Here is a 21,900-nt window from a genome sequence, read left to right on the forward strand (position 1 = left end):
CGCGCCGCCCGGGGCTCAGCTGCGAGGATCCTCCGCTGTGTTTCCCGTGTTTATCTCCGCCGAGGGAACCGTGTGCGACGGGTCACGGTGACCGAGGGGGCGTGCTGCTTTGCTGCCCCGGACGCAGGCGTAGTTCAGTCGGCGGGAGGGGCGGACTGCTCGCGGCGGAGCTCCGTGTGTGCCCCGGGTATGCTGTCTTGAGCTGGACCCAGCGTGTCGGCTGAGGGTCCCGGTGGGATTTCACCGCGATTCCCCGTGAATATTCCCACACCAGCAGGGGGGGAGGGCGGGGGTTCTTCATGCGGCTCTAACAAGCAGGACATTCAAATAGTTCCGATTTCCCACGAGGATCGTTGTGTATTTGGACCCGGCGAGGATGAAGAAGTTCTCCAGGATGCCCAGGTCGGAGAGCGGCGGGCCCGGGGCGGCGTCCGGCTGCGGCTCCGGCTCCAGCAACTACTTGGGCCGGGTGTTCGCGGTGGGTCGGTACCAGGTGACGGTGGAGGAGCTGGTGGCGGAGGGTGAGTAGCACGAGTCTCTGTGACGCTGTGGGACACTCCCGACATGAGCAGTATGGAGAGAAATACCAATAACACCGAGTTTTGGGGGATTGGTTGAGGATCCAGTTATACACCATGCATGCATGGCCCCGGGTCGTCTGTAGTTTCTTTAAAAAGTCTTAACGTGTATTAAAAATACGATTTTTATACCTATGAGGACCTTAAAAGTTATGCCATGGTGCAGGACCAGAGTCAGCATTATTTGAACCCCCCTCCCCAAACCCTGCAATCATACTACCAGTTGGAAAAACAGTTCATAACCTTCTACTTAATACTAAGGGAGAGGGGTTTGTCCAAAAATAAGTCTTCAGAGAGCTTCAAAATGTATTCAATTGAACCCTCAGGTACCTGCAGAAATCCTATTGTCTGTCTAGAGAAACCGGACCAACTACATTTTTGTCGCATTGTAATGTTTGTGTACGACAATGAGCCATTTCAACCTGAGCGTTTAGCCAGACTTGACTTGAATGACTCCTGGAGTGTGCATCCAGCCTCTCCCCTCAGGGGACGTTGTCCTCAGGGTGTAAACCGTCCATCTGTGCTGTGTAAATACATGTACAGATGTAGCTGCTGGAGCCATGTCTAACTTCTGCACTTGCCAAATAAAGTTCTGCTGCTCCCGCCGGTCCTCTCTCCCTGGGAAAGAAATTGCACTCTTTTTCGAGTGTAAGAAATCTCCCGGAATATTTAGGTAGCTGTTTGGCTGAAAGATGTCATAGTTTTGTGTAAGGACAACACGAATGATTTCATGCTACATGAAAATGAGATTCACAGTTGTTTTGTAATGAGATAGATGATGGTGACTTCTCAAAGGACACACATTCCCCATGATTAAACTCGTGATGAAATTGATTTAAACCAAACTTGGGACAGTGTCAGGATTATCTCTTCAACCTACTGATTAGACATGTTCTGATATAACCTCCGATCAGACACTATCATATAAGCAAGCATAATGTACTAATTCTGTTATGCGATGCCAGGCTAATATCAAAGGATTTAAAACAGCCCAAAGATCATATCAAATATGCCAACATGTCATATTATACTCATCATCATGTTCTGTTGATCCTGACAAACAGCCTAAATATGCACTCTTCAGTTCTCAATGGATCGGTACTTAGATTGGGATCACCAGTGTTCAAGTGGAGCGGTTGATTCCTGACACTGAAGTCTAACCGGCAGTTCATGCGTCTACGTCACCGGAGTCGGTGCCTTGCGGGGACATGCTAAGTACACACTCGCACTAAGCCTCCTACACGTCAGTCTGGACGAGGTGTCGGTGACCTCGCTGCTCCACGCGCCGCACGTTTTAATCTGTCGATTCGTATACTGCAATTAGACTGATCACTGAAGAGCATTAGCATACTGGAAGATCAGACTTTTATGAGTTTAACCTTGGACGGCTGTCTGTTCATTGGATTACTTTATAAAGTGATGTGATGTGAGGTAATTATTTTAACCATGTTAACACAGCCTTTGGAGCTCACCTTCTCCCCGGTGTATCCCACCTCTCCTACCGTCCCCTATTTGGAAGTATGGACTTGGACATGAATGTACCCACGGGGATGGTAGCTCAGGAAGGTAGCTCTAGACGAGGTAGAGCTGGTGGTCTAGTAATCTAAAGGTTGCTGGTTGGATCCCAGGCTCCTCCTGCTAGCATGCTGTAGTGTCCTTGAGCAAGACACTTAACCCCTAATGGCTCCTGATGGCTGCGTCCGTCGGTGTCTGAATAATTGTAAATCGCTTTGGATAAAAGCGTCCGCTAAATGCAATGTAATGCAATGTAATGTAATCCATTGACATTGCAGTGCATTTAAATTCCCATACTTTGTATTTATAGAAATAGGTTTTAACATGATTGTTCATAAGTCTTTGCTCTGATTGATGAGTCTATCCATCCTCAACTGTTCTTAACCTGCTTATTCCTGGGGTGGGGCTGGAGTCGATACCAATATCCCAATTTCATCACCAAAATCCCAGACGACATCTAGTCTCATTATATATTGATATATCTCACATCCCATTCATACTCACCTGCTCTCCAGTTAGTTTATCAAGCATGTATTTAGAGGTTGGAGGAACCTGGAGCACTCTGAGAAAACCCACATAACATGCAAACTCCACAAAGAAGCGGGAGTCACACCCTGATCCCAGGCCCCGCCCAGTGCTCCACTGTGCCACCCACTGATGAGCTTTATCCGCCAGTCATCTTTCTGAGGTCAGGTCCATTGTTAAGACCTTGTTGGCTGATGTTAAAAGACTTGAAACAGTAGCAATCAGCTACATCTCACTGGGCCATCCGCTAAAGTAACCTTGCTGCACCACCTCGCACCTCCTGTCCCTGCACAGACGACGGCCATGCAAGGGCAGTGAGGCTCATCAGTATGCACGGTGAGGGCCGGGCCTGGCAGCCCCCAGCCTGGCAGCGTCTGGCAGCCGCTCGCTGGCAGTGCAGCGGCACTCTGGGCCTCAATGAATCATGGGCTCGTTCCCACAGGCCGCTGTCCCATCCCACCATCCGACAGTTATTCAGCAGCTGGGCCCGTTTAACGTGAGGCAGGAGATCCACAAAAACTGACAGCTGCTGGAGGACGGACATACAGCCATGCTAGTTTAATTCAAGAAAATAAATAAACTTGGAAATGGCGTAATAGTAATAGCAAGCACCCATCCGGGTGAGGTAATTTTGTGCAGAGCAGAACAGGACAAGAAAAAATCAAGACTGAATGACTCCAAAGAAAACAATACAGAAGAGTTAAGGAGGGTACAGATAAGAATGGGATGGGACCTGTCAGTCGAAGCAACCACACCCTCTTAAATACAGCTCTTCAAGTTCTAATATCCTCTTTATGGGACAATCATTTCACTAAATCTTAACCAAGACACCTGTTGGAAAAAGTAAGGATAGGATAAGGATAAAAAGTATTGACTCTGGTCTGACAGACAGACATGGAAGGATCCTCATGCCAAGCGTCTTTTAGAGGCTGCCTGGGACGTCAACATGAGAGGGAATCTGCGGAACACAGTGGAATAACATGTTCAGAAAATTGGAATAAATGACCTTTAAGTTGGATGTTTTGGAACTACCAATGCAAGTTCCTAATGGTTTTCCCGCAGACCTTTTTTTTTTTTTTTTTTTTTTTTTTCCGTCCGCAGTCGCTGCAGCAGCAGAGCTTCGTAGTACTCCTTTTCCTCATATTTATAATACCCGACTGCATCACTTCCTGTGCATCAGTAATGCTTCCTGCGGCAGACCTATGAAGTGAAGATGATCAGAATCAGCAAGTCCTTCTGATGTTAAATTGATTCTAATACCAATGAAAAGTGAACATTTCACCATGCAAAGCAGGTATCATGAGGAGGTTTAAGGTATTGCGGGGCGATATATCATCATGACAGTATAGTTATATTGTTGTTGTCTTTAAGGAGCATTACTCTTCTAGCTGTTGTAATCAAGGCCTTGACCTGCTTGGTCATTATATCCACATTACTAGTGGTCCTTTCTCAATTTTTCTGTTGTGTGAAAGTATCTTATGGAAGCACCAATAGTCGGCCCCAAAATATGGTGCCATTTGATTTAGTCTATATTGCCCAGTCCTACTTTAAGATGTTAACGAAAGACTTTGTGTTCTTCGTGTGTGGAACTACTTTCTGGTTTTCCGTCTTTCTCTGACATATCTGCACAGTTTCGACGCTGAGCAGGAACTTTTGTCATTTCCCCTTCATTTATCTGCGGGTTCTCTGAGACGCTCTCGCCGAGGAACCCTAGAAATGTGGAAAAGGGCTAAAACAGGATGCATCTGTGAGTCCGTCACCCTTCATCCATGAATTCTTTCTGCCTGCTCAACCTTTTTTTATGTACAAGGTTGAAAGGTCTATAAAAGGATGTAGAAATAATTTCATTATTTTTAAATTCTTACCCTGTTTTTGTGTTTTTTTTTTTTTTTTTTTTTTCCCCCCTCCAAAAACAGGAACTCATACTCATAGGTTGTCCGATATTGTCCCATTGTTTACATTTCTTATACATATCTTCAAAACCCGTCTATTTCCTTTCTGCTGCAGTAACCTAATTTGTTAAAGGGATGTAAGTAAAGCTTCATTGAATCATTTACTGTGTGTGTGTGTGTGTGTGTGTGTGTGTGTGTGTGTGTGTGTGTGTGTGTGTGTGTGTGTGTGTGTGTGTGTGTGTGTGTGTGTGTGTGTGTGTGTGTGTGTGTGTGTGTGTGTGTGTGTGTGTGTGTGAGATCTTTGTAAACTCAAATATCCCATGGTAACTGTGAAGTTCATGGTTCATTTTGGATGAACCCATCTAGGACAGAGTTAGTCTGCAGGTGGAGTTCAACTTCTCAACCTGCAATCCAACTCTTTATTCATTCTTTAATCATCAAGAACCACTGCATGACTCTGTCCTGTGGACGACCTGTAGGATGACCAGAGCACAGCTTTGGTGTTTTTCTGTGTAACAAAAAGCTGCACTTGAAAGCCTTTTAAAGTTCTTTGCCGGATGGCCGTTTGCCTTGGAAGGTGCTCGGTGCTTCCCGACGCTCGTCCTGTCTGGGAGCACAAGACGAACTGCCTGTGTTTACTGGTTACGAACGCCGGCACCTTCTTAGATAAAGGTCACTGCCTTCCAGTGCACGATGAGACGCCGGCTCGCTGGGTTCACTTCCTGTTTTTACACCTTCACCAGCATTGCCAACATGAGACTGCAGATCTTTAATGTCTGAGCCAATAAAGGTCTGTGGATTCCAGCCTTCGGTTTCACTGCTTCCTGATGTTGGGTATGTATTAAAGGAACTAGTAATATGTACTTTACATGGTAATCTCTAAAATTATTTTTTAAACAAATATGTAAAAATAATAATAATCCCATATTTGAAATTAATCTAATTTATTTTGCTGCCTCCACACCTATGGAATAGTTTGAAACAGCTTTGCTTGGACTCTGAACTAAAGATTAACCATGCAATGCAATGTTATTGACTGTTTGGATATGAAGAGATTTGACTCTTAACTTAGTACTTGAGTAACTATTTCTCTACTACACTCACTCGAGTTGTTGTTGCAGAACTACGTTTACCTATACTTGGGTTGGGCGTAATACCTTTTCAAAGTAAAACCTTTTTGGAGTATGGTCCTTCAGTAGCTTAGCCCCTCGGGTGTTTCCACAGAACATGCTGAGCCTGCGCAGTTTGCATCTTTCACTCAACATCAGCAAAACCTTAATTAGGGTTTGTACAGGCAACATCTTGTACCTTTTAAGTAAGCTTGATTATTAATGTTGAACTTTTAATGTTAAAATTGTGCTTGACCGTTTAAGAATACCTGGACAGCATTGGTAGTGGTTGTTGGGATTCTGTCTTTAACGTAAGTAAATGAGCCATATGAGAGAAAAGTTGGCTCCATTTATTAAAAAAAAAAAGTATAATGAACCCTGTTCAATGCTCAGGTGTGTCCCTGCCCTTGAAGACCTGCTGAGACCTGGGGAGTGATACGATTCTGAACCTCTAAAGAGAGATGATGAAAGCTTTATCCCTTCACATTGTATCGTTGAGATCAACTTCTCTTTTTTTTTTTCAGAGAGAATTACAAAAAAAATAAAAAATAATGTTTGCAATTCACACACTTGTTTAGATAAGCACAGTTCACACTCATAAATCGGTTTTAAAATCATCCAGGGCAATGAGCCCTGGATGATTTTAAAACTCTTTGTATTTCGTTTCAGCAGTAACATTCCCATTTGCTTCAAACCATTTCCCCCCAGTTCATTGTTTGTACAAGGACTTTCAAAGCAGTCCTGTCATCTGGTGTCCTTATTTCTAGTCTGGTCCTCCATTAACCACGTGTGATATTGTGACTATTTGGATAGCAAGGCCCTCTGTATGAAAACCTATGTGCAGATTCCTTCTAGAGGTTAATAATGACCATCCAACTTTTCCAGATAACTCAACAAGCCACAGACCATGTAAGCAGGAGAAAAGCAAACACACTTTCCATGCAAACACAGTGAGCATGTGGTATGTTCATCATGCCCCAAGCTTCTAAGATGGAGAAGCAGCACATGGCCCTACCTTGACTTAACATTTTGGATTTTTATTTATTGTGCAGTGTGCTTTATTTGTTTCGAGTACAAATGGTGAAATGGATCGTTAGGTTGCTTTGTCGCTTTTCATTGGAGGTCACGAAATATGACCTTTTACATGGATGTCTGTAGCATAATGAGTATCTGTAGCCACAGTGGATGGAGACATGTTCCAAAAGGTCAACAGCCTGTAGGCTACACGAAAAGATGAGCTTATGAAGACTCTCAATGATATACCTCTTAAGTGTTTATATTTTGTATAGGCTAATGTTTTTCAGCTTTTCTCCTAATTTGGGCCTAATTTCTTCCTGATTATCGTTAGGCAGAAAGTGGCAAGTACAAGATTCCTTTGTGTGCTTTTGTGAAGTACCTGTTCCAAAGCTAAATAGTTGCTTAGCATGCTAGCTAGCTCACCAACCGTATATAGGTACTCCTCACTTAATGACCGAGTTCGGTTCCTACAACCAGGTCGACAAGCGAGGACCCATATTATTTCACATTAAGGGGACGTGGCTATTGCGGACGCTTGTGTGGTGAATACTGACAGACTGCAGGAACGAGACTTGAGACTGAGAACGGTGATGAGATGTATACAGTGTATATACAGTGTGTATATGGTATAAAAAGGGTGACGAGATGCTTGGTATTGTACACAGTGTACAATACAGACTGGTCAGAGCTGGTCGTAAGTCTGAGCGGTGGTTAAACAGGTAGGTCGTTAAGTAAGGATTACCCGTACAGTTAAATGCATATTAACAATCCCTGAATATTAAAATATTTAATAATTGATATTCTGGCAGAGAATGTATAAAATAGGACAACAAGACACAGTCACAGACAATGTGTTAGCTTGCTCCATTTTGAACTCTCCAATGGAACGCCCCTTCAAAGGTCAACACAACCAATGGAGTTTTGCTGTTGGTCAACGCCACAGATGAACTAACCCTTCCAAAGGCATCAAAGCAAATTCAGTTCAACGCCAGAATTGAACCCACCAATCGGAACGAATCACATAAGGTTTCTCCTCTGTGCTGGTGCGCTGGCGGCCTCGGGCAGGTTACGGCCATCTTAGCAAACACTTTTTGTTCTCTGATCCGTTTGATGCTTGCTGTCCTCCTGAAAGTGTGGTGAGAATGCATCACATCCCTGTTATTAGCATACTGTACTGGGCATGAATGGATGGATTGTGCCCCTTTTGTTGTCCTGTTCCAGCACCCTGGAAAGAATGCTGGTACGATGCAGCACTTGGTCCCATGATGGGAATTGCAGCCTTTGTGCTTGTTCATTGAGGCCTTCTTTATCTGCCTCTTTACATGCACATAACCCCCCCTTCTGTGTTCCCTCAAATGAATTACTTTCTACCAACTCGTTATCACCCGATCACAGGAGGGCAGGAAGCCAAATTTGGGATGAGAGTCTGAACAGAAGGACATTGATTTGCTGCTTCAGCTCAGTATTTCACTGTGGTGCTGCACCTCGTCAGAAAACGTTTAGATACCTGCACGGATGCCGATACCCTGATCAGTCGTATACGGATTTTTAAATAAAAGCATCTCTGCCTGGATTAAAAAAAAAATACCATTCAACAAAAACAATATTAGACGACACATTTACTTTCACTGTTCAAACTGTAAGTGTATTTTTGGCCAACTCTCGTTGAGAGTATCTACTTCAATATCAAACTCTGGTATTGAATTCCATTGAATGTTTTGATGCTCTGAATTGTATTTCTATTATCACCTCATGGTATATAAATCCTACCACCATATTGATGTATCAAATCACACAATAACTAGTATGAATATAAAAATATTGTCTATGAAGTATTACAATGCAGTAACTTTAAAGTATGACATTGGGCCCAAAGAAATTCTGTGAGAAATTTCAGATTATATCTTCTTAATCATTAATTTAACTACTAAATTGTGCTGCGAGATATGATTTTATGTCACAAGAGGCCACTGAAATACCTGTTCTAACTATAGGGTTCTTTAAGAAACCTAACATTCATAAGTCGGTCCCTACCTAGTTTTAATAGTCAGGATGTGAATGCCAGAACTGCAGCAAAATGAGTTACCCCAAATAATCACGAGTATCAACAAAAAAAAACACTTAACTCGGAAAACATTAGGTCTTTGTATCTGAAATGTATAAACGGTTTTACAAGAAGTATATCATGAGAAAAAGTCACGATGAGACTGTTGCTACGGATGCACTAACCATGTGGTTGCTACGTTTCTAAATGCTGTCTCTGCCTGGTGATAAGCTCTCAGACGCCCCAATTTCCTCCTCTCAGAGCGAGTCGCTTTGCTCAAGAGGCATGCAGCTGTAAGATGGGGTGATAAGACCCAATTTGTGAAAATCTGAGAAATATTGGCTTATATTCTGAATTAGTGGTCGACCGATATGTTTTTTTCAATGCCAGATGGTGATATTTAGAGAGAGGTATGGCTGATATATAATGCAGATATCATGTTGTTATTGTTTTGTTTTTTTTGCATCTGATAAAAACAACAATTTTATAATAACAAATGAGACTTAAAATTGCTGAACTTAAATGAGCATTTATTTAACACTAATGTTATTTTCTGCATTGTCTCTGCAGTGCACTTATTTAAAAAAGAATCAACTAAATATGTCCACAGTTAATGAAAAAGCTAAACTTTATAGAAACAAACAAACGTATGAATGAAAAATAAATAATTATAAACGATAAAAAAAATAAAATGACATCATATTAAAGTATTTATTTTAGATAGCCGATTTCCACGATCGGGGACGCCCGTGATCTGCACTCCGCCGTGCGTCCCCCTGCCGCTCTGTTCCCTTATTGTACCGAAAGTAAAAAAGAACCATTTTGTGTATAAAAATTGTTTCATATATGTTAGGAAACACACAAAAATATATGGATCTAAAATAAAAACACAGGTTATTTTAGCAGTTAGTAGAGTTAGGTTTACGTTTTGCCTCAAATGCGTCTAAGTATTCGCAAACAACGCTCCTGCTGTTTTCTTTCAAAACTGGTCGCGGAGGCTCTGCACTTGCCATCTTGAATGAGCTAGCACCATAACAAACCGGAGTGCATGAGGCTAGTGAAGACAGTGAGTGAGTGAAAGGAGGCGTGGCTATGTGGGCGCTGCGGCGAGGTCTGTGTGACATGCTTCGGGAGAGACGAGAGCGTGAGAAAGCAGCTGCTACTGGTTATCGATAGTGCGGAAAATGAGCATTGAAACCATTTCAAATATTCAATCTATGTACAGAAAAATCTATATTTTTGCCAACACTAGTCTGCAGAAATTTTGTTTTACAGCCTTGTGAGCGCAGGCATCGGCCGATGACGATTATCTCAAAATGCGCAAATATCAGCCCAATTTATCGTCCGACAGATCGGTCAGTAGACCACTAGTATTCATTATGTGTAGAAGAAGTTTTTAGGTCTTTATTGTCCCTCAAAATACAAAGCACAACAACACAAACAGAATAGAAAGACTGACCCGACAGGAGCCAACGCTGCTGGACGCTCGCGCTAGTCACCAGCGCCCTGCTTGCACTTAGTATAAGTGAACACTGTCATGATATGAAACTCAAACACATTCAGAAATATGCAAACTGAAATTGGGCAGAAACTAAATGTATTTTATTTCGACATACTGTACATGAATACAGAGCTTCCGTCCTTCAGAATGCTGTAGAGAGAAGAGATGAACTTGTCAAAGCTTTTTTTCTGTATCTTCATCCCTCTTGTCATGTTATCGTTCAGCATAAATGGTTGATTTACACCAAGTGCCCCTACTGACATATTCTTTGGCATACAACAGCCCTCGCACCTGAAACATTTTATCATTAGGCTACCTAAAGTGCTGCCAGGTCTGTCTGGTAGCTGTGTCATAAACACTGAGGTAAAGATCTACGACTGCCAAAACCTTCTCCCGTTCTTTCAAAGCCCTGGACAAAAAAAGTCTAAACAAGAAGTTATATATTCATGGTCACACTTCTTGAATTTACCTTTTTATAACCTTTCTGCTAAGAGCTGTGTCTTCAAAACACATTTTTAAATAGTATTTCCAAGTCTCTGAACCTCTCAAACCCCAAAGAAAGCATTAAACCTGTGATCAGAGTGCACCTTTCCGTGAGAAAGAATACAGATAAAGCGTCAGTGATGGTTCTGGCTGTCAGTTTCATGAGACATGCCACAAAACAGACCTAATGTTTGCAGTTCACTCTTGCCAGGCAAGAGTCTGGGTTCACACCAGGACTGGTGTGGGAAGGGTGGAGATGGGTCAGTGCAGCACTGCAAATATGATGATTTGATTATTTCACTGCCCTTATTGGATGCAGTGCTTTGTCGGACAGAAATATCTGTTGACATGACACGCATCTTGAAATTGAACATGCCGAACATGTAAAGTTAAGTAGTCATCAACCAAAGCAGCCATTTATTTACAATGCAATTTAAAGTTATAGGAAAGACTTATTTTATCAGCTATTTCAACATTGTACCAGCAGTATAAGGACACAGTCAACTTCCCAGCTGAAGTCAGTCAGTACTTTCCTGTAGGAGGCTTCTTTCGTTACTGTCATATGAGAAGTCTTTCTTTGAACAACCAGTCTCGTACCACTAAAGGAATGCTGCTCCTGTGGTTGTTCACACAATCTTTCCATATTTCAACAGGGCAACGCTTGACAGATTAACGTCATGATGTGTAATTTGGTCAGATGCGCTCTAGTGTACAAAATATGAACAGAATGTAGGTACAGAAACACCAACTACACTGTTAAAGTTATGGGTTCACCTGCAGCTCTCTGATCGCAATTATTTGTATGATTTATTTGTATTTGTCATGATTTTGTCTTTGTATGAATCGTCAACTAAAATCTCATGACGGCGATGGCCCTCATGCAGACATTGATTGAAATGTGAATTAACTGTGGCGACAAAATGTCTTCTAACCTGATCACACCCTCAGGCATCACAACACACACAGACTTTTTCTCTCTTTGTATGTTTGACCTTTCCTCAAATTTATCTTAGACGAGATGCACGCAGCGTCCTGCTATCTCCATGATTTTGGCATTCTTCCATCCTCACTGTAGGTTTAAAAATAGCCGACCTACAGCAACTTCCGGTATCATCTCGAAGCGGTCACGTATGACTTGCTGGGAAGAGTCAGCGTGAGCAAGGCGATGTCGGTCGTGTTGAAGTGATTTGAGCTTTCCTCCTGACATGGTGATGGAGAGACTAAGGGTGTTGATCTGCGATGCTCCGACTCTAACAGGCTTAAAATAAAAAACAAAAAAAAAAAGGATTCTCCCTCTCTATCTAAAGGCTTTGGTCAGTCTTCTTATCTTGCCAGTAAATCTGACCAGAGCGCTCTGTGTTCAGTCAAGGCGGAGTTCAGTCTCACCAAGTGCAAAATCTCTCAACACTTCACCAAAAGCAAGCTGGAATCTATTTTTAGTCTTCGAGCCGTTGACACTGATGTATTTCCATGGTAGTGCGAGCACTTGAGAGAAACTGCTTTAAGCGTTGCTCTTAACACATAGTTGCTAGCTTTAAGTAGGCTACGAGGCTTTGATATTGGCGATGGGGACCAGAGAACTGTCAGCACTTGATGAATGCGATCTGCACGAGTCTATCTGTGGTCTCTTTCTGTCGATGGCAAAGAAATGGGGTGGGTGGGTAATGTGGATTCTAAACTCTCTTAATACAAATCACACTGTCTTCTTAAAGAATCTAACTGAGATTCATCACATTGACCTCCTACTCTAATTATTGTATGATATCAGACCAAAATGCCTTGCTTTCATACAAATCTCCCTGTAATACTGCCACTTCTGAAAGCCAATAAACAGTGTTGTAGCCCTGCACACACAAGGCAGACTAATCTTCAGCTCGATCCCCACAGTATGAAATTGACCTAAATCTCCTCTCACACTTCCAAGCTTATTTTTGGCAGTTGCTGCTACTTTATGCAAGTCTGTAGTAACTAGAGTTCCACAGTTCCCAAAATGAGAGGTTAGGCTGCCACACACAAGGCTCCCAAAACAAAAAGTCCTCGCTGTTTAACCCATGCAATGCCAGATCTCTGAGAATTAGCTAAAGCGCTGAGGATCAAGAAGTAATTAGTAATAATTTGGGAGCAGCTGGCACAGTATTGCCAACTCAGAAAGGGTACACGGGCTAAGTGGATTGAAATCTGTTTCATACGTTCACTGTGGACAGTAGTGTGTAATTTAGGATGAGGTGAGGATTTATTCAGTATAATATAGTGTAAGGAGGGTTGAACGATACCATTTTTTCAGACCATGTACAAGAGCATTCCCATCAGAATATGAGTACAGATAGCTTATATCTCGATCTGTGAAACCCTAAGTGCAAGCTATTTATTTAACTTCTCTGTTACTTTTGTCCCTAAATCTGTTTATAAAATAATGTACATACTTTAAGTCTCAATCTAGACTAAAGCTGCCCATAAATGTGTTTGCACCTTTATTAACACAGTGAGCTAAATAATTCCAGTAAGTGGAACGCCAACAAAAACAGTGTAAGAACAAAATTCAAATAGAATTTGAATCTTTAAAAAAATAACACTATTGCTGAAATTGATTGTGTATTTTCTTTTATAAATAAATCATTTCTTATAAATATTTTTACTAACGTCAGTGAATCAATTCACATGTGATGAGCTATAAAATTCAATATAAGTTGATCCAGTTTGTTGCCCGGTGAACTCACAGTAGAGACAAATATCATATATCCCGGCAACGATGTTCGAAGTCCGCTGAGATGCACAGGCGCACCGGCGTGTTTCCCTCTCCTGCGACGTTTCACTGTGTGTACATGGGAGAGAGAGCGCCTTTGACCACAATGTCCAGTAATTCTACAGATGTGGCGATGAAAGTGGGAAACCCGACCATCACCCACCGAATGTCCTCTAGTGCAGACATTCCCAACGACCGGTTAGTAGTTTGGCGGGGCATTTGCTACCGTGCGGTCGGAACGCTGGTGGGATTTTTTCAGAAGCAATCTGAGATCTGTTTGCTCCGCAGCGGAAGAACAGCAGGAAATGGAGTAAATTAAATACATTGAGGGTTTTTATTTGCTTTGTTTCGGGAAAAGATCACTCTGATCACAGCTGCGGAACAGTACTTAACGCCCCACCCCCCACACTACAGTACTAAATTTGAGCTTTAAAAATTTCAATATATTCAAATATTAAATAATGGAGAACTATACAGATTATAGAGGACTATCTGTAGCCCGAAACAACACCAATAAGAAGAAGAAGAAAAAAGAGCTCTGTTATCGGAAATTGGTATCGGTGCACATGTATCGGAACTGATAAACAGTCGATCAGTGCATCTCAAATTTTTGGTATTTTTCAGAATTAAATAAGTCTCTCCCTTCAGGGTTTTGCTAAATTTGAACGATATGGTGAGAAACCTACTTTCAAAAGGCTTTCTGGTTCTGCTGGAAACTACACAAACACATATTTTTGTCAAAGTTTCATAATTTTGCCATATTTTATGGTTAATGTCTGATTAAAGCAAAGCTTCTTCTTTTTCAAATTATTCAGTCCTTTATTTAGTAATTGTTGCTTCTTGTGTGATACTGTTCTGCTTCATTTTATCGCCTTGATAAGCCATTATGTTTCAGTTTTTTGAAGCTGCTTATAAGAGTGAGGCAACTTCTTCCTCAGTGCAGAGTCCTTGAGCAAACTGCTTCCAATCACTCGGAAAAAAGGATGTTTGTGGGTCACTCTGTTAAAACTGAACCGCTGTGCAGACTTAGAGGGGAAGTTCTTTGGGCCCCTGCTGGGGACGGGGGCCCTGGAGGAGGAAATACCTCTGCTGGTTATAGGGTGGAGGAGGGAGGTCAGGGTGGGTGTGGGGAGAAGATGGAGGAGTGAAAACAAAGCTGCTTATCATAGATGACCTCATGCTGCAGACAGAGAACATCTGTGGCCGTCCGGGGTCTGAGCAGCATTCACACAACGTATGGTCTCTCGTCTCTCTAGACTTGTAAATCACTTGATCCAACATAGTCACGTAGACTACCCTCAAGCCCCCCCCCCCCCCCCCCCCATTTTTCAAGTGTCCATACTTAAAGTATATTCAGTTTCAGACTTTCGTCTTCAATTACATTTCAAAGAAAATATCTACAGTATGTAAATGTGAGGGCGACAGTTGTAAGTGATTAGCTCCATACCACTGTAAATGACTATATCACCTATACTATTTCTTAGTAAATTTCAATCAGAATATGCATGAGCATTCATCTGTAGATAAAAAGGTACAGTAGTACTTAATGCCATATTATAGACTGCTTTATCACGACACTGGATGTGTCGGGTATTTGTACTTTTACTGCGGTCTGAGCACTTCTTCCATGACTGGGCATGTCTAGTATTAGTTCTGCAGGTTTATTGAAGTAGTTCCTCAGTCAACCTTTTAATGTGCCTTCTGGGTCCTTGCTGCTGGATCAAGGCAGATGAAACCTCCAGTAATTACAGACCTTCTATGGGACCAGGCTTTAGCTTGGGCCCCCTCTTTCCTGCTAAGCATAACTGCTGAGTGTGTGTTGGGGGGGGGGGGGGGATTTCCTCTCAACTGTCATCGGCAACTGACCGTGTCGTCATGGTGATGCGCTTTAACCCCATCCAATGAGCCACAAAGCCAGTCAAACAAGCAGGTCCAGATGGCATTCATATTCAGATGTGACTAATGGAGGTGGAGTACCAAATTTAAAGCTTACACGATCAGTGGCACATACTGTATTAACGCCCTCGAAATGATCAACAGATAAAGTCCAGTCCTCAATTAGGACGTGATCATCTTGGATAAAATGTAATACCATATCCTGGTATTATTATTGTGCCAAATTAAACAATGAAATCATATATAGATAGATATATAGACGTTGAGCCGTGTAGGAACAATAGATATTACTCAAGTTCAAGAGATTATTTGTCACATACATATACATACGGTCATACATATACTCCCTTTTTGGAGAAAATTTGGGTTCATTAACAAGACAGAGATTTTATGTTTGCCTGTGATGTTACCGTGGAATCCCTCATCACTTCCCTCGGTTGTCATCATCAATGTCAAATTGATAAAATTGTCAACCAATTTGTCAAAATGTTGACTAACAAGCATGGCATTTTGATGAGAACCCTGTGAGTGTTTTTAGAGGAGCCTCCCAGCTGCCTCTTATCTCAGGATCCAGTTTCAAATTTGTATGCACAAACTTTGCTCCACTGTCTCATGTAGTCCAACTGTGTAATTTGCACCATAACAACTATAAAACTGGACTCCCAGCGGCCCAAGTGCAAGTTGTGGTGTTTTCAAAGGTTTTCATTGCTTTTCACATTTTTCCATTTATTTCTAAAGAACACAAAAGCATTTTGTGTCCGTGGTTGTTAACATGCTTATGTAGCTTTGACACACGGTGCCACATGCAGAGACAACAGGTTTAATTCCGTCTTAATCTGAGGCTTTTAAAGTTCTTTACATGTAGGGTTTCAAATCTAGTTGAAGTCTGAAATGACAGCTGTGTTTGCCTTAAGGGTGAGAAACCAGCTCTGTTACTGTATGCAGTTCTAACAGATATGATTGTTTTCATTTTCACATTCAGTACTTTCCAAACCTGTCTAATATTTTAAACAACCATTAGAAATAGATTTTAAAATCTTAAAGTTTGGCTTGATGAAACGTGGCCCTGGTCCGAGGCACAGTTCTTAAATTTGCGTTTCTACTTCCTCATCATTGGGTGAATATTTCTGTGGCCTCACGAGGATCTCAATCAGGCTTATACCTTCGGCCACTTTTTTTTAATAGTAACTGTGATTCACAGTTGTATGGGTGTCGTCCCTCCGACTGGTCGTTTGTCTGTGCATCTGTGTTTACATCCATAGGACCAGTGTCTGTAAACCACAGACAATGTTGTTGTTCTTCATCAGGCCAAGCTAGTCTCCTGTACAGTGAGAGAGGGTCTTTTGTCCAGTTTAGGTTCCCCTCATTTATCCAGGAAGTTGGTATGCTGCTCACAAAGCCGCTCTTACAAATAATCCCATCCAGAGCCACTCAGGGGAATAATGGACTGTGTAGTTGCACTTCCTCGGTTGGCATGGTGGTAGGGCAACAAAAGGCCCCGGGGCAGTGATTTAGTGAGAACCTGATCCTGAAGCATATGGCCTCCGTCATTGGTGGAGCAGCCGGCCGGCATGCAGCGTCTGGTAGACTGGTCGGGGGACCGATGCCCCCTCTCCTCTGTGCCTTTCATGAAAGCCAGCTGCCCGCCCTCACAGGGTCCCATGGTGGCGGATAAGGGGATTGCCAGGGTGGGGCCTCCCCATAAGGCAGGTAACAGCTGGGGCGGGGGGGGGGGGGGGGGGGCGGGGTACTGCTTCAGGCGTGTGAGATATAGAAGAACTCATGACAGTCACGATTTGAAATACACAATATAGATATGTGCATTACAGTATCTACTTAACAAGTTCAAATCACACGTTAAGCTATCCAACTGTGGTTGATCACGTGGAACTGTACGCAAGATGAACATTTTCTAAATGACACTCCCTCAAACATTTCTGAAATGTTGCGACTACAGAATAGTCTATTCTGATAAATTTCTTAATTTCATGACGTCAAAGCAAAATGACAAATGATATTGATCTGTTGTCCAGTCTTCTGTTAGGGGACCATAACAAGCATTGCTCTCTAAATGTGTGTATGCAGAGTAGGGATGCAGCGGTACACGGTATGTTATGGAACCGTTCGGTACGCCCCCTACGGTTCAATACGCACACGTGAACCACGGTGTCACGGTAGACGTCCGCCGGGGTAGACGTCCGCTGGACACGTCGGTGCAGCGTCCTGACCCGAAGCGCCATAAGTTCACGCTTCCTGTTGAATCCACTGTTGGAGCTCCACCGGCCACGTCAGTCCTGCGGGGTCCGCGCAAAGCCGCGCAGCATTTCGCTATTCTTGCACAAGAGGCATATTTTTATTTTTGTTTTTTAACTGCGTGCAACTACGCAGCCTTTTCAATAGAAACACAAGATAATACTACATAGAAATGTTTTAGTAAAGAGTGCAATCAATCAAGATGTCCTGTCGGATAATAACCCCCTGGGATGGCCGTGTCCCTCTTTATTACCAATTATTTTTTAATGATTCTTTTGAACGGCTCTTTTGTATGAATGGAGGGAACCGAGCTCACTGGGTGATGAGCCCTTCTTTTTTTGGTCAATATTTACAGTTTTATGTCGTGTTTGTTTAAGTTGCCATCTCCTGCCGCCGGAAAATGTTTCCCCTCCATGTAAGAGATATCCTAAGCTCCTCCCTCACCAGGAGCTGCCCTGGCTGGAGCGCACCCACTGTCACGTCAGGTTCACAAAGCGAAGGCACCACGTACTGGTCCGCGAGCTTTTATTTTACTATTGTTACTTATGTGTGAAAAATACAGTTTATACCTGTTCTAAACAAAAATAACTAACTATAGTGCTGGTTTATTAATTTTTGATTGTAAAACATTATTTAAAAATATATCTAAATAAATAATTAATAACAGAAATTAATATTTGAATCTAATATTTGTAATTATTATAGAACTTATGCAAATTATAACAACCCACCAATGAACTTGAACCCCCCCCCCACACACACACACACTAGTTATTTGTGGCAGACTACCATAAAAACATTTTTTACACCTTTTAACTTAAAAAAAAAAATCGTAAATATAAAGATACTGTACCGTTACCATGGCCCCAAAACCGTGATACATAAAGAACCGTGAGCCCATTGTACCTAATGCAGACAATTACCATCACTTAATTTAATGAATGAATTTAGCTGCTAGGGGTCTCACTAAAACTCTTGTTTCTTCTAATAGGCAATTAGGTATTGTTTGTTTGTCTTTCTTCCCCAGTAAAGGTTAACTTGTTTCATCTGTGTCTTTCCCAAGGCGTGTCGAAGAGCCTGCCTAATAGCCTGCTCTTCTCAGCTTCTTGGACGTTTGCCGGAGCAAATGGATTTGGCCCAGTTAAATCTGTCATGTTGTTCACGCAAAACCCCCTTCATCTTGTCCGCTTCATGCTGGCATGAAACTCTCTTCACCAAGTCTGCTTGCATCTATATGTTTCAAGTCAGGTGATGCAATAAAGCTTAACATTTTTATAACACCAGGAAGAACATTCATATATTTTAGTTTTTTAAGCCAACCATACAATATCCATGCAATGACTGAAACTGAGAGACCTGTTGTTATTATAATAATAATCATAATAATAATAATTATTATTATTATTTAATCAGAGGATTAAAGACCTATCATCTTCCGGGACAAAAAAAAATCCAAAGAGCACATGTGGGATGAATTCAAGGACTTCAAGGCAGCGTTTTCCCCCCATACACTGCGTACGTCCAGGTACATAGAACTTTTGTCAGACGGCAGAGACGCTGTTGCTTTGAGACTTAATTTGGTAAGAACTGGAGGTTTTTGTTTAAATACTTTAATTGTGAATTTAAAATTCCGCACTTCTGTGACGGGGAGACCACATTTTCCGCACTACATTACGTTCTATGCTGCCCCCCCTGATGAAATTGTCTTTTGCCGATTACTATCGATGGATCGATAGATAAACTTGCCGCTAAAAATGTCTGGCACCTGCAACTCAGCCAGTGCGCGCCGGCACTCACACTTTAATTTCTCCACGGGGTTTGTTTCACCCTCTGACTCACGCTGCGAGCCAATCTTCCAGGCCGAGCACATCTGGTACCTACACCGGTAGCAGAGGGCCGGCGATCCCCGCGCCCTCTCTGGACGGAGTGCTCGCTGAGGCGGCGAGGCCGGTGCAAGGGGCGCTGCAACCCAGGTTTGCATTATTTACCGCACCCACCCTCTGGAACTCTCTCCCTCCCGTAATCCGTAACGCCCCAACCCTGGACACTTTCAAAACAACCCTTTTCATCATGGCCTTTCCCCATTAGTTAGTTAGTTTAGCTATTCCTTTGTTTTCTTTTTGTTCCTCTCTCCCTTAATCTGTCCCCCCCACCCCTCTCCTGTCAAGCGACCTTGGGTTCTATACAAATTTAAGTTATTATTATTATTATTTTGCCGTTTGTAACAGACTGTTATTGAAACGTGACCGATTAGGTTCAAATTTGTCTGACAAAGTAAATTATTTTCGAACACCGGTCCTAGTTTTAAGACAGTGGTGTTGAAGTGCAATTGTACTCGAACAAATCCCAAATACCAAAAGTTACATGCTGCTGCTTTAAATGCCCACTTCCTGCTCTTTTGAAAGCAACTCTCACAAGACACAAATGTCGATATGATTCAATTTTACGCCTGAATTTCACGGTTCCAGAGTCTCTAGATGGCTCTGTTCTGAACTTCCTTGTTACAGGAAATCAATTTCGGCCTAGGCCAGCTGTTTGCAGAGGTCATTGAGCTAATGGAGCACAGGCCAAAGCAAATGAAATCAATGAAGTGTGTCCAGTACCAGAAAACAGCTTTTGGTGCTATTAGACTTCCTCTTTATGTGAAATTTGTGTACAGATGACAGCAACAAGCCACCACAGAACGGTCCCAATAATTACAAATGCATTCATTATATGTGTCGTTGCCCATGCTGGTATCTTTCCAATATCAGGCTAAAATGGGGCTATCATAAAATATAGCCAGTGCAAAAAGTCTATCAAGAGCCTCATCAGATATGAAAGAAAATGGACTTGATGTTTGTGCTTTTTTTTTTAACATATAGAAGCATGTTGGATGTCCCGAATGTACTAAATTGATTATATGGCAATCATTATGTTCCAATAACCCCAAACTAATTGTGCAATTGTTAACTGTTACGGAAAAGTAATTGATCTGATCGGTAATCTTCAATGGCGTCTGTTTTGGCTCATTTCTTGGAGATACAAAGTTCACAGTAAAAAAAGGAAAATGAAAGGATGACACTATCTTGTCTAATGGTCATATTTTGGCTTGTATATAACATTTGAGTAAACATTAAATTCTCAACCTAAAAAGAGGTTAAAGCAAAAACGTCACTTCACATGAAGTGGTGCAGCTGCCCTGCTTTTGTCAACCCTAACCTGCAGTTAATGAAAGGCGTATAATCTTATTATCCACTCGCTATGTTGAGCCAATGATCCAATCTCCATATTGGCGCAGTTTAAACCACCAAATATGGTATTCTATCAGAAGGGGATCAGTGGGTGATGCATGGAAATCTGCTATAGCGCCTGGGAAATTAGACATCCTCCTTTTACCAACGTCAATACTTACCACTCTTTTGCTGGTGTGCGTCTTTTTAAAATGTTCCACTCTTGGTTATATGTGCCTGGTTTCTCATTACTGTCAGGCTTACAGCTGTGACCCTGGCCAGTGCAGATCTTGCATTATCTCATTAGCTGACTGCTTCACTGTGGGTGCCACAGATGGGCATTACTGGCGCTCCCTCCCTTCATCTGATCATGTCCGCTGCACTAAGTCCTGCTATTGTGACCGCACACAGTGGAGCACCGGGCTTTAGTTTGTTTATGCACACTTTGCCCTATTTGCAGGCCTACCATCTCAATTCTATTTACCGTGCTGGTAGCGAGACCAAGGCCAGGTCTGTCAACTTTCCTTGTGAATACATTAAACTTTACTCCTAAGGTGGTTTTCTGCTGCAGTTTTCCAAGCAGCAGAGATGGATGGTGAGACCTATTAGGGCTCTGTCTTGATGCGCTGCTCAATGAAACTCATTGTACCCCCTTTGTATCCCTCTTGCTGCCTCTTTCCCAATCTAAACCCATGCTTTTTCCTCTGACCTAAGGGAACTTTGGGGTTTGTTAGGCAACAACAGTGCCATTGTGGACACTGTCTTTATGCTTCCCAGTCCACAGTGCTTTTGATGTTTGTCCCTCTCAGTGACTCAGCGATCTTCCTAACGAGGTGGCAGCTCGTCCCATGGGAGTGCTGGTGTCCAATCATCCAGAGAAACATTGCACGGAGACGGTCGCTACTGAAGGATTGGCCAAACAGCCGTCATCCCTTGCACTTCTTGTCGCCATATTCCACACTGTAGGGATTTGTGGATGTCACCTTTTCACTGCAGATACTGATTCAGAGTTTTGAACTCTAAAGATATACAGAAACATAGTTCAGTCCGGACCACTTACTCAAAGAAAACTTTCATTTCAGTTTGCAGTAAATATATTTGGTGGTGCCCTTCCATGCGCATATGTGGAAGG

General features: G+C 42.4%; 1 protein-coding gene across 1 annotated transcript in view; it reads left to right on the top strand.

The window, feature by feature from the left end:
- Window positions 1-376: 376 nt before the first annotated feature.
- bmp2k (BMP2 inducible kinase) overlaps window positions 377-21,900 on the top strand; it is a gene marked incomplete at its 5' end in the record, with an annotated part of 47,690 nt that continues 26,166 nt past the window's right edge. The window contains one exon of the mRNA XM_080004067.1: window positions 377-521. Coding sequence (XP_079860193.1) covers window positions 377-521 — 145 coding nt within the window. The remainder of the gene's footprint in view (window positions 522-21,900) is intronic.

This window comes from Zeus faber (genome assembly GCF_960531495.2).
Source record: "Zeus faber genome assembly, chromosome: 7".
Classification (NCBI taxonomy): Eukaryota; Metazoa; Chordata; class Actinopteri; order Zeiformes; family Zeidae; genus Zeus; species Zeus faber.